The sequence below is a fragment of the Juglans regia genome, chromosome 13 (genome assembly GCF_001411555.2).
Source record: "Juglans regia cultivar Chandler chromosome 13, Walnut 2.0, whole genome shotgun sequence".
Lineage (NCBI taxonomy): Eukaryota > Viridiplantae > Streptophyta > Magnoliopsida > Fagales > Juglandaceae > Juglans > Juglans regia.
The window spans coordinates 28,562,728-28,575,329 of record NC_049913.1 but is presented as its reverse complement, the minus strand read 5'-3'; the positions used below and the strand labels follow the sequence as shown (position 1 = coordinate 28,575,329).

General features: G+C 37.2%; 1 protein-coding gene across 1 annotated transcript; it reads left to right on the top strand.

The window, feature by feature from the left end:
• Window positions 1-10,816: 10,816 nt before the first annotated feature.
• Window positions 10,817-11,885, top strand: LOC109003960 (HMG-Y-related protein B-like). The gene is made up of 2 exons (XM_018982305.2): window positions 10,817-11,024; window positions 11,152-11,885. The coding sequence occupies exons 1-2, from the start codon at window positions 10,947-10,949 to the stop codon at window positions 11,641-11,643; spliced, it is 570 nt and encodes a 189-aa protein (XP_018837850.1). The 5' UTR covers window positions 10,817-10,946; the 3' UTR covers window positions 11,644-11,885.
• The last annotated feature ends 717 nt before the right edge of the window (window positions 11,886-12,602 follow it).

The window sequence follows — 12,602 nt, the reverse complement described above, 5'->3', positions numbered from 1 at the left end:
AGAAATGACCCTCTTTTGTCTGAAGTAAGGGTCACAGGTGATGGGGCTGAATTGTCTATTGTACTCATAAAAATGAGTGGCTAGGATGTAAAATAAGTAGATATTTCTCTACTTCTCGGACACTATCTATGGATGAGATTAAAAGGAGCAAAATTATTATGACACAAAATAATAATACTAACAGAGGGTCAATCGGTAACACAAAATACATACATACATAGGTTTTCTCTTGACTCTGGAGTTTTCTAGTGAGGTGGAAGAACTCATTCACTTCAATGGAAGTTGCCTTTGCTAGTAATCTAGGTTCCTCATGTGTTACTAAGTATTAAACAAGCTTGATGAGAGTGCTTTCGGATACTATATGGCTGAAGAACTATCAGAATTGTGGAACAAATTTTCCCTAACTGAGGTGGAAAGGTATGAGGTAGTTATTACGGGTAAGGAAGTAAAAGAGACTATGGAAAGAGGGAAACTTTGTCTAGTGGGAATGGTTATAGCTGACGAGAGAATTAGCAAAGATGCTTTTAAAAATATGATGCTTAAGGTGTGGAAATTCTGTGATGGTATCAAAATTATTGAAGTGGAAGAAAATCTTTATGTCTTTGAATTTCAATCTGAGGCTGATTTAAATAGAATATGGAAGGGACATCCTTGGTTGTTTGATATGAATTTGGTGTGTTTAAAAACTTTTGATGGCTTTACTCCTCCAACATAATTAAGCTTTACTCATACCACTTTGTGGGTTCAAATTCACAACTTACCTTTGGGATGCATGAATAAGGAAGTTAAAATAATGATTGGATCCTCTATTGGTACAATTTTAGAGGTTGTAGCAGATTTCAATGAAAATTGTTGGGGCAAATGGGTTAGAGCTCTCATAGAAGTAGACTTGATGAAGCCTTTGGCAAGAGGAAAGGTTGTGGACCTGTTAGGCCATAGAGGCTTTGTACAATTTAAATACAAAAGGCTTCCTAGATTGTGCTTTTCTTGTGGGGTTATTAAGCATGGTCTATCTGGATGTGGTGGTAAGAAAAATCAGCTAGAAGTGACTAAAGAAACTAGTACTCAACAGTATGGATCACGATTAAGGGCTCCTAGCACAGCAACAGGTTCCAGTTATGGTAGTACTTCAGGGCTTTTAAAGGCAAGTATACTAAGTCTGGGAGGTCTGAAGGGTAGGCTAACAGTAACATGTCTCTTAATCAATTTGTCAAAAGTCTTGTAGCAGAAGATGGGCAGATGATGCTGCAGAATATAACAAAAGAAGACACAAAAGAAACCAAGGTGGGAAACCAAGGAAAAAGTGATTTACCTTTGTTAACTTTGGAAGTAGAACCAAAAGAATTATCAAGTCACAAACCAAATGATTCATTGGATCAATCAAAGCTGAAATCAAAAGCTGTCATGGAAGGCACTTCTCAGGATGAAAGGCCTGTGTTATTGTAGAATCAGTTTACTGCTAGCATACCACATATTGCTTCTAGGTCTAGTTTCAATAAATGGAAGAGGAGGGCAAGGGGACAAAACATTGTGGAACTCATACCTTCTTCTCATTATGCTACAAGGAAAAGGAAGAATGAAGAAGATACTGTTTTGTTTGTTGAAGATAATAATCAAGAGGTTAGGGGGAAAAAATAGGGAATGGCATCTGATTTGAATATATCGACGGAGGCTGTTAACCTGCCCCACTGGGAGAAATGAGGCTCCTAAGTTGGAACTGCCGAGGGCTTGGTAACCCTAGGACAGTTAGAGACCTTAGCCATTTGGTTAAGGTTCACGAGCCTAGCATTTTGTTTCTCATGGAAACAAAAATGCATAAAAAACAATTAGATGCTATAAAACAAAGGTTGGGTTTTAATTGTATGTTTTCAGTTGATGGAGTTGGTAAAGGTGGAGGACTGTCTTTGTTTTGGGAAGAGAAAGTCAAGCTCAGTATTAATACTTACTCACATAGGAATATAAATTCATGGGTGGATCACAAAGAGTCATCATGGATGCTAACTTGCTTTTATGGAAATCCTGAAACAGAAAAAAGGCAGGAAGGTTGGAGTATATTGAGACATCTTAAACTTCTTAATCCAAAAAGATGGCTTTGCATAGGGGATTTTAATGAGATATTACATCACAATAAGAAGTATGGAAGGGTTAGAAGGGATGAAAAACAATTGGGAAATTTCATAAATGTGTTACAATTCTACAAGTTGAAGGACCTGGGGTTCATTAGAGGCAAGTACACATGGTCTAATCTCAGAAATGACTATTCCTTTACTAAAGAAAAGCTAGATAGAACCACAGCCACTTCTGAGTGGTGTGAAGAATTTAGTGGGGGTGAGGTCCAAGTACTGGCTTCCTCTACATCAGATCACTGCCCTATCTTATTGTTAATAGGTCAAGTGAATGAGTGGTCAGGAAGAACATCTTCTGTGTGCAGATATGAAGACAGGTGGTCACTTTTTTCAGATTGTGAGGAAGTTATTGGTAAAGTTTGGCATCAGTCTGGGATCAATAATGAAGGTCTTACAACTGTCAAGAGGAAACTCGAGATTTGCTTAAAGACTTTAAAACATTGGAGCTACAGAAAAGAATTTCAGTCCAGAGCCAGTCTAGTGCAGAAAACAAGTAGATTGCAAGATTTGCAACAGTCTGTTACAGCAGATTCAATGCAGCAACTCAAAAGCCTAAAAATGGAAATTGATGACATGCTGGAAAGGGATCATGTGAAGTGGAAACAAAGGGCTAAAGTAACATGGTTACAACAAGGTGACAGAAACACAAAATACTACCACTTATGTACAAGTCAAAAAAGGAAGATGAATGTTATCTCAAAGGTAATTGATGACACTGAGAATACCTTTTCAAAACCTAGACAGGTTGGGGAAGCTTTTACAAAATACTATAGAAGGTTATTTGCAACCTTAGAGCCTTGCAATATGGAAGTTTCTCTCAATGCAATTACTAAAAAGGTCACTCAGCAGATGAATGAGGTTCTTGTATCACCTTTCACAAGGGAGGAGATTAAGGAGGCAGTATTCCAAATGGGCCCACACAAAGCACCTGGTCTAGATGGGTATGTGGCCTGTTTCTATAAAACAATATTGATATATGGTGGGAGATGAGGTAACTGATGCAATTATGTCTTTTTTAATTTCTGACTAGGACTTGGAAGCTATTAATTTTACATATCTAGTGATGATTCCAAAATGCAATAATTCAACGAGCATTACTAAATATACCATAAGTCTATGTAATGTTCTATACAAGATTATCACTAAAGTGTTGGCCAATCGATTAAAACAGATTCTTCCTTCTGTTATCTCCCAGAATCAGTGTGGCTTTGTTACAGGAAGGCTTATATCTAATAATATATTGGCTGCCTATGAAACTCTTCATACAATGAGAACTAAGATACATGGACAAAATGGATATATGGCATTGAAATTAGATATGAGCAAGGCTTATGATCGAATAGAATGGAATTTTCTCAAAGAAGCCATGCTAAAAATGGGGTTTGATGCAAAATGGATTGATCTAATTATGAGATGCATAACATCCTCCTCTTTTTCTGTTCTTCTCAATGGGGTTCCTCAAGAAATTTTCAAGCCTACAAGGGGACTTAGACAAAGCTGCCCATAATCACATTTTTTATTCATTATTTGTTCTGAGGTTTTAACAGCAAACCTTCAGATGGCAGAACAAAGAGGGCTAATTTCAGGAGTACCATTAGCAAGGGGATAGATTAAAATCAATCATTTGTTATTTGCTGATGATAGCCTATTATTTTTGTAGAGTAAATTTGAATGAGTGGGTGTCCTTAAATCAAATCCTCAACTGTTATGAGCAAGCTTCAGGGCAAAGACTTAATAGGGAGAATACTTCTTTGTTTTTCAGCAACAATACCAAGCAAGTTACAAAGGACTACATCAAGCAGGTAGCTGGACTGAGAGCATCTCCAATATAGAAAAGTATTTGGGGTTACCATCTATTATAGGAAGATAAAAAAAAAATTAGAGCTTTCCAAGGCATTGCCGAAAAGGTGAGCAAAAAGATTGAAAATTGGAAAACCAAGTTTCTATCACAGGTTGACAAGGAAATTTTGATTAAAGCAGTTATTCAGGCCATCCCAACATATAGTATGAGTGTATTCCAATTACCAAGCTCCTATGCAACAAGCTTAACTCAATGATGGCTAATTTTTGGTGGGGTTTTCGAGAGAAATCAGCTAAACTTCATTGGAATGGTTGGGACAGCTTGAGCAATAGTAAATCAAGTGGAGGACTTGGCTTCAGAGATTTACTCAATTTCAATTTTGCTCTCTTGGAAAAACAAGTTTGGAGGATGCTTACTAATCCTACCACTCTTGCAGCAAGAATTCTCAAGGCCATTTACTTTCCTAATTCAACTATTCTACAAACTAGAATTGGATCAAGGCCTTCTTTCGCATGGAGAAGTATCTGCTCAACCATCAATATAGTTAAGGAAGACATGATTTGGAGAGTGGGCAACGGGGGAAAATATAAGGGTTTGGAAAGAAAAATGAATGCCTACTAAGGGATTAGGTTTTATTCAGACTCCAGTGAAAATTTTGCCAGCAAATGCTAAGGTAGCTGACTTGATTGATCCTCAATCTAGGTGTTGGAATTTACAGTTACTTAGAGATATTTTTTGGGAAGATGAGGTGAAAGAAATCATGAAACTACCTCTTACACAGACTAATGTAGAGGATAAGTTGGTCTGAAAACATACTGAAAATGGTAGTTTTTCAATTAAAAGTGCCTATCATCTTTCTAAACAGATGCATGAGCATAAAAAAAGGGAAACCTCATCAAATGGAGAGCAATGTGAGTTGTGGAAACAGATTTGGCAAATGCAGACTATAAATCCAGTGAAAGTTTTCATGTGGTGTGCATGCAATGATGCTTTACCTACAAAGCTGAATTTATACAAAAGGAAAATTATCATTGAATCTTTATGTCCAATTTGCAAGCAAATAGAAGAAACACCAGGCCACATCTTATGGACTTGCCCATCTGCACAAGATGTATGGATGCTAGGCAGTAGGCAGCTTCAAAAAGCTTCAGTTACTGAGGGAGACTTTGGTTGCATTTTCCTGCAGGTGCTTCAAAGAATTGGCAAGTCAAATATTAGTCTATTTGCAGAGATTGCAAGATTACTATGACTAGAAGAAATAAAATGGTATCTGAGGACAGCTTTCTACCTCCATCAGTATTGATCAATCGAGCAGTAAAGGCACATGAAGAGTATCAACAAACTTAAAGAAGACAGGCCAGCTCAAGACTAGCTTCAAACCAACAGATCACCACATTATGGGAAGCTCCACCTGCAAATTGGATCAAAATTAACTGGGACATAGCAATTAGAGAGGCAGATAATAGAATTGGTGTGGGAATGGCTTTTTGAGACAGTGAAGGTGAAATGCTGGCTACTTTGATGCAGCCACTGTGTTTTTTTTCACAAGCTACTATTGCAGAAGCAAGAGGATTGGTATCTGCTACGATTTTGTGTACAGAGTTAGGTTTGCAAAATGTTATCTTTGAAGGTGACTCAATGCAAGTTGTGAAGGCAATGAGACAACACACAAAACCATGGGTTGCTGAGCTGCCTAGTACAAGATGTCAGGACCATCTTGGCTTGTACAAACTGGCTTATTAAATATGTCAAGAGGGATGCAAAGAGAGTGGCACATTGAATTGCACAGCAAGCTATTATTTTGGGTACTAAAATGATAAACATTGATAACATCAATCCATGTATTGAGCCTCTGGTTCTAGGTGAATGTAATAGATCTGGTTTAGAGACTTATGTAATGGCTGAAGGCCATAGTATGGTTTAATGCAATGAAGTAGCAACTTTTCTAAAAAAAAATACATACATACATACATATATATATATATATATATATATCCTTCTTCTTCTTCTTCTTCTTCTTCTTCTCCTCCTTACTAAGTCTCATTTAAACATGGACAATATATTTTTGAAGTTTTTATTTTTTTAAATAACTTTCAATGTGGCATAAAATCATTTTATGAATTAAAGAACATATTTTAAAAATCATAATAATGAAGACCCTTAAATTAAAATACATGGAGAATGAAGTAGATTTAAATAAATTAATGACATAGGATTTTTCCTAAAAGGTTTGGGTATTACAATTTTATCTAGTAATTTTGTCGTGTTCTGATGACTTGGCATTTTTTAAGGTTGGCATTTATTTTTGAGATTTTGTAGTGTTTTAGATTATTTATATTGAAGTAGTTGATTTGAAACAGTGAGATCTATGTGTAATTGAGAAATTGGAGTCTATATTTGTACTGTGAAATGTGCGTTTAAGTGATAGGAAGTAACTCTCCGACCCTTTTAGGACTGGGGCGTTACAATATGCCTTTGTGGAACTAGAGATTTTGGACTACATGGTCTACCTTGGGATTTTAGACGTGATGTGCTATTAGGAGAACTAGTTATGGTCATAATGGAGGAACTTATGGAAGTAGAGATAGATATTATTGACTTCATCAGTCCTTGGGGACTAGATATAGTTACAAGAAGCAAATTTCGAGGATGAAATTTTAATAAAAGGGGAGCATGTGAAGCCTAGCCTGTTTCAGACCAAAATCCATAGGAGAGGCAAAGCCTAGGCCCCACCAAAACGACGTCATTTTGGACCCCAAACCTTATTTTCTTTACCCCTTCCCTTTGCACCTCTCTCTCTCTCCCCCTTTTCACTGAACACCCTCTCCCATCTCTCTCCCAGCCATCTCTTTGTTTCTCTATTTCCATTTCCACTGTTATGTTCATTACACCGATCGCCCTTTCCAACGTCGTCCGACCAACATCCTTGCGTTGAGTACCCCCCTCCGATTTCTCTCTCTCTCTCTCTCTCTCTCTTTCTCTCTCTCTCTTTCTCTCTCTGTGTGTCTTAGCACTTGCAAGTTACGCTGTCCAGCCCCTCCATCATGTTGCCACCATGCTCCACCGCACCAGTTAGCCATCCTCTCCCTTCTCGACTTCTTACTTTTACTCTGCTGCCATCTCGATCTTCCCTCATCTCACCATTTGTTTCGTAGCTACTGTGTGCCACTACCGCCCAAGTCCAACACCACTCCGCTGCCGCCATCATCACCCACATGCATAGGGTAAGTGTTAACCACCTCTCTGCCTCCATGATCTGCCTCTATTCTTCCTCCCTTTCTCAGTCCTGTAGCCCAGAGCTTTGGACTCGAAACCCTAGCCTCAGTCGCACCACCCCCTACCATGCTCCTTCTAATCGGTGTTCTGACTTTGTCTCCCCCACACTCCCCCTTACGCGCATCCTCTATTTTTCCCCTGCTATCTCTGCCACTTGCTACCTCCCTGAAATGTTTAGGCCATTGACCACCCAATCTCTGTTGCCCCTCTCTTGTGCTCTTTGTTGTCCCTCACACCCTTTATTTATTTTGTGCTCTCTTTTTACTTCTCTCGTGGCCTCTGTCCCTCTCTCATGCTCTTTGTTCCACTATTTAGCAACACACACAACAACGCACACACGGTCTCAGCCTTTGCCCGAGTCACCCACACCATCACCCTAGAGACCTCTGTGTCACCCGCTAATGAGAATGCCCATGACCTGCAACAAAACTAGGGACGTTTCAATCATCTAGAAAGTTCACCCCAGCACTGAAGTGGTTCTCAGACTAACCTTGAAATATTTGTCATTGGAATTGTGAAATCTTGACTTGGGCTTTGTTGTTGTGATAAGTGTAATTATGTGTAGTGTTGGGGTTGACTTGTAATTCTGATTGTGGTTCTATGTGGCTGCCATCAAACCACAAGCAAGGGTCTAGGGAGCTGCAATATGGACACACTTTCAAATCCCTATAAAGAAAGATTACAAATAAGATACCTATTCACTTGTAGCGGTACTTTTATTTCATGGAGGTCTACCAAGCAAGCATTAGTTGCTACTTTTTACAATCACTTAGAGATTATTTCAATTCATTAAGCAAGCTAGGAATTCATTTGGTTAATATCAGTAATTCATTGCATTCGATAAAAGTGTGGTTTATCCACAATCAAAGAAAGTCTGACAACATTATATGAAGATAATGTTACTTGTATCACACAAAACAAGGGAGGCTATATTAAATGTGATAGAACTTAGTACATTTCACCAAAATTGTTTTATACGCATGAGCTACAGAAAAGTAGTGATATTGATGTCAAGCAAATATGATCAAACGGTAATTTGTCGGATTTATTCACTAAAGCATCGCAAACTACAACCTTTAAGAAGTTGATATAAAACATTGGAATGTGTCAACTCAATAATCTTTCATCATAAACTATGGAAACTCTACATACGTTTGAGGAGGAGAAAATGATCATACAGATTGTACTCTTTTTCTTTGCTATGATTTTTTCAGAAGATTAGTAATATTGATGTCAATCAAATACGATCAAGTGATAACTTGACGGATTTATTCAATTAAAGAGTCACCAACTACAACTTTTAAAAAGTTGATATACAACATTGGAATGCGTCAACTCATTTATCTTTTATCATTAACTATTCAAACTCTACATACATTTGAGGGTGAGAAAATGATTATACGGATTGTACTGTTTTTCCTTGCTAAGAATTTTTCCACTAGGTCTTCCTTTGCAAGGTTTTAACAATGTAATCTTATAGCATTCTAAGATATATAAGAATATTGTACTTTTTTTCCTTCGACATTGGTCTCTTTTTTTCCCATCGAGCTTTTTGTTGTCAAACTTTTAACATGATATGTTCTTTGTTTATGATCATCCAAGAGGAAGTGTTAAAAATACATACATGAACTTAGTTGATGACTATTCAGATTCAACTTCTTATAATATATACTTATACAATAATACAAATAGACTATTGATAGTTTAGTATATGTAAATATCATAGTATTACTAACATACATAATCAACTACAGAAATAAGTTAGACACTAGTATTTAAATATAATAACATGTAACTATATTAGAAAGTCTAGTATATAATTAAGTTAGAAATAAGTTAGACATTAGTATAATAACATGTAATACTAATGTATAATAACATGTAACTAGACACTATAATAAAAGTCTTGTATAGAAATAAATTAGACACTAGTATATAAATAACTAATAAGTCTAGTATAATAAATTACTAACACATAGTTTACTAAAGTATAATAACATATAATTATGCACTAGAAATAAGTTATAAATAAGTTAGACACTAGTATAATATAATAACATGTAATATTATAGTATAATGGCATGTAATTAGACACTAAAAATAATATGTAATACTATAGTATGATAACATGTAATTAGATACTATAGTATAAGTCTAGTATCAAAATAAGTTAGATATTAGTATAGAAGTAAATTAGTAATGAATGATTTAGTTTTAACTTTTAATTTTTAATTTTTTGAAAAGAATGAAATTTGAAAGCTTACAAAAGATCTTTTTTAAAAATGGATTAAATATGAAACTAAGAAAAACCTGAAAGTTGATAGTCCAAATCCAACTCCGCTCCGACAAGTTGGAGTCGGAGTCGGATTGGGGCCTACACAAGTCGAAATCAGAGATTGAATTTGATCGCCGACAAAGTTGGAGTCAAAGTCAGATTTAGGGGAATTCATCCTGTTTGGATAATGAAAGTGTTTCATCTCATCTCATCTCATTTCATTACATCATTATAATTTTTTCAAATTTTCACACAAAATATAATAAACAATTTAACTTTTTCAATTCTTAACATAATAATATTCTAACAATATTTTATTTAACTTTTAAATTTCTTTTTAATTCACTATCCAAACAACACCTGAATCGATATTCATCCCTATCATATGCTTATAAAAGAGTATCTCATGGTCATTTGTAGCACAAAAAAAAAATTGAGCTTGCAGTGCTTATTTTCTATATTGTAATTTTTCAGTTCTTTTATTATTTCTTTTTAATTTTATAACAATAAGAAAATAATTTAAATTAAAAATAAATAAATTTCTCTATGTCCCCAACCCGAACATGGTCGGCGAGGGCAAAGGGTCCACAACGAGTGCCACCACCAAGACAGAAAGTACAGTGCGGGGATGTTTTACGGATTTCGATTGTTTCGTTACGATCCACAGCTATTGCCTACTGGCTGGACTGGACTAGACTGGACGGGGCTGGGCTGTGATGCAGTACTTCTTTGGTGTACGTCTCCATGGTATAAAGTCAACTCAACATTCAGATTCTCAGTAAATAACCCTTGATCCTCTTAACTCGGAGTTCTGCAATTCGCTCACGTACACATCCGACACACAAAAAATCGCACTTCTGTCTCCTGGCCCACCTGTGGGTCCCATTTTTCGCACTCGGATGCTTAGCACTCTCTGTGTGTGCCCTTTGAATCTCGGACAACCAAAATTATAACGAACTCAAGCACACATGTACTTGATGTCGTGTCGATATCCCATACGTTAGTTCCTAAAATCCAATTTCCCGCTTCTATACTTTCTATCTTCGAACCAATAGTATTCTGCAACGTGTGAAATATTTCTAAGCTAAACCCCGTGTTATCTCCGCTCAAATGATTCGTAACGCTCGGGAACAATTCAAAATGAAGGGCTTGATCGTAACTTCGCATCCAATGAATTTGACAACCCCAAACTAGTCCCAGTCCACCTCATCGATCCGTGTGATTCCATAACAATGAAGGCTCAGCCGTTTGATTCTCATCAGAACTCACTATCCCTAGCCGCCCGATCCCCCACCTAAGGCTTTCATCGCCTTCCCTTTTCCCTCGATCCGAACCTCATGAAACACCCTTTTAAATCCCGACCCCTTTGGCCACTCAACTTACGTTCCTCTTCCCACCAAACCTACAGTACCCTCTCTCTCTAACACATATACCCACACTCTCCCTCTGTCTCTCTCGAAGCTCTTCCATGGCTACAGAAGAAAATAATAACCCTCCTCCAGCTCAACCTCCTCACCCAGCTGCCTCAATCCCTCAGTACCCCGAGGTACCAACAGTTTCTCTTCCATTTTCTTGAGCTTTCTTTTCTCACCATGCAAACGCTTTCGGCGGGGTGTTATTTGTGTTTGATTTCAGCGGGGTTTGATGATTTTGAGTTCATTTTTTATTTCCAGATGATTATGGCGGCGATCGAGGCTCTCAACGACAAGAACGGCTCGAACAAGTCGGCTATCTCCAGGTATATTGAGTCAACTTACGCGGATCTGCCGGCAGCTCACTCGACACTCCTCTCCCACCACCTCAGCAAGCTGAAGCAGGCCGGCCAGCTCGTTTTGGTAAAGAACAATTACATGAAGCCAGACCCCAACGCGCCTCCGAAGCGTGGACGAGGCCGCCCGCCAAAGCCTAAGGCGCCGCTCCCACCCGGAACCGTCGTCTCGCCACCCAGGCCACGGGGCCGTCCGCCAAAGCCGAGGGACCCGTTCTCGCCGCCCCCGGTACCCAAGGCAAAGAAGGCATCCTCCGGGAGTGGCAGGCCACGTGGTCGTCCACCCAAGAAGGCCAAGACGGCTGCGGCGTCGGCTGCAGCTCCGTCTGATGGGCCTCCTAGAGGGAGAGGAAGGCCGCCGAAGGTGAAGCCGGCCGTGGAGCCGATTGGGTGTTGAGCTACCTCAGAGATCAAATTGAGTGAGAGAGAGAAAGAGAGAGAGACAGTTAGTTTCTTTTAATTTTTAGGCGTATTAGTTCTCCGCTAATTGATGGCTTTTTTTTTATTAATTTTTGTTTAAACTTTATCCTTATCTTTATCCACTTTCTTTAATTTTTCTATCTTTTGTTTATTATGTGGTTGGTGTTGTAACGTTGTAGGGTGGAGAGTGGGTTTAATGTGACTGTAATTGCATGTAAATTGTTCATCAGCTTCTTAGGCTTTAGCCCCCTTTCTTTTTTTTTTAATTATTAGATTTATCTTCCTCTCTTTATTTCTCTCTAGAAATCAAAAAGAAAAGGGTGATTCTTATAACTTTTGTATTGTATTGTGGCTATTACATTTTCATTTGTTCTTCTTTTAACACCTTTTTAAGTCATTAAATGTGATGTTTTTTGGACACTGCGGTACCATGTTGGAATCTATCCAAAAAAAAAAGGGGGAAATTTGAAGGTTTGGGTAATTGAGAAGCCTTTTTCTTAAAAAAGAAAAAAGAAAAAATGGTGAGTGCCTTTACAGGTAATATGTGCAGTAAATATACGAGCATCTTTGCTTTTGGATGGCATGCTTGATTGTTATAGATAATTATTATCAAAGTTTAGGAATCTATTGACATTTAATAATCATATATAATCATGTTCATTATTGATTAATATATTTAGCTTAGTTTAGGTAATAAAATATTAATGTATGAACCTATTGAAGGATCTTGATTCTTGATATTTATTTAATTATCTTTGGTCTTTTCTCTTGTTTCAATGTATGAATGCAAGAAATCATTGTAAGTACCGGTTTGGATTAGAAATTCGTATTAATTTATTTTATTTTATTATTATAATTTTTTAAAATTTTTATATAAAATATAATAATCAATTCAATTTTTTAAAATTTTTAAAACAATATTAATATTAAAAAATA

Excerpts from the sequence above, each read along its gene's own strand:
- LOC109003960 (XM_018982305.2), top strand. The coding sequence starts at position 10,947 with ATGGCTACAGAAGAAAATAATAACCCTCCTCCAGCTCAACCTCCTCAC. Across the intron at positions 11,025-11,151 it reads CAATCCCTCAGTACCCCGAG|ATGATTATGGCGGCGATCGA; the intron begins GTACCAACAGTT and ends TTTTATTTCCAG.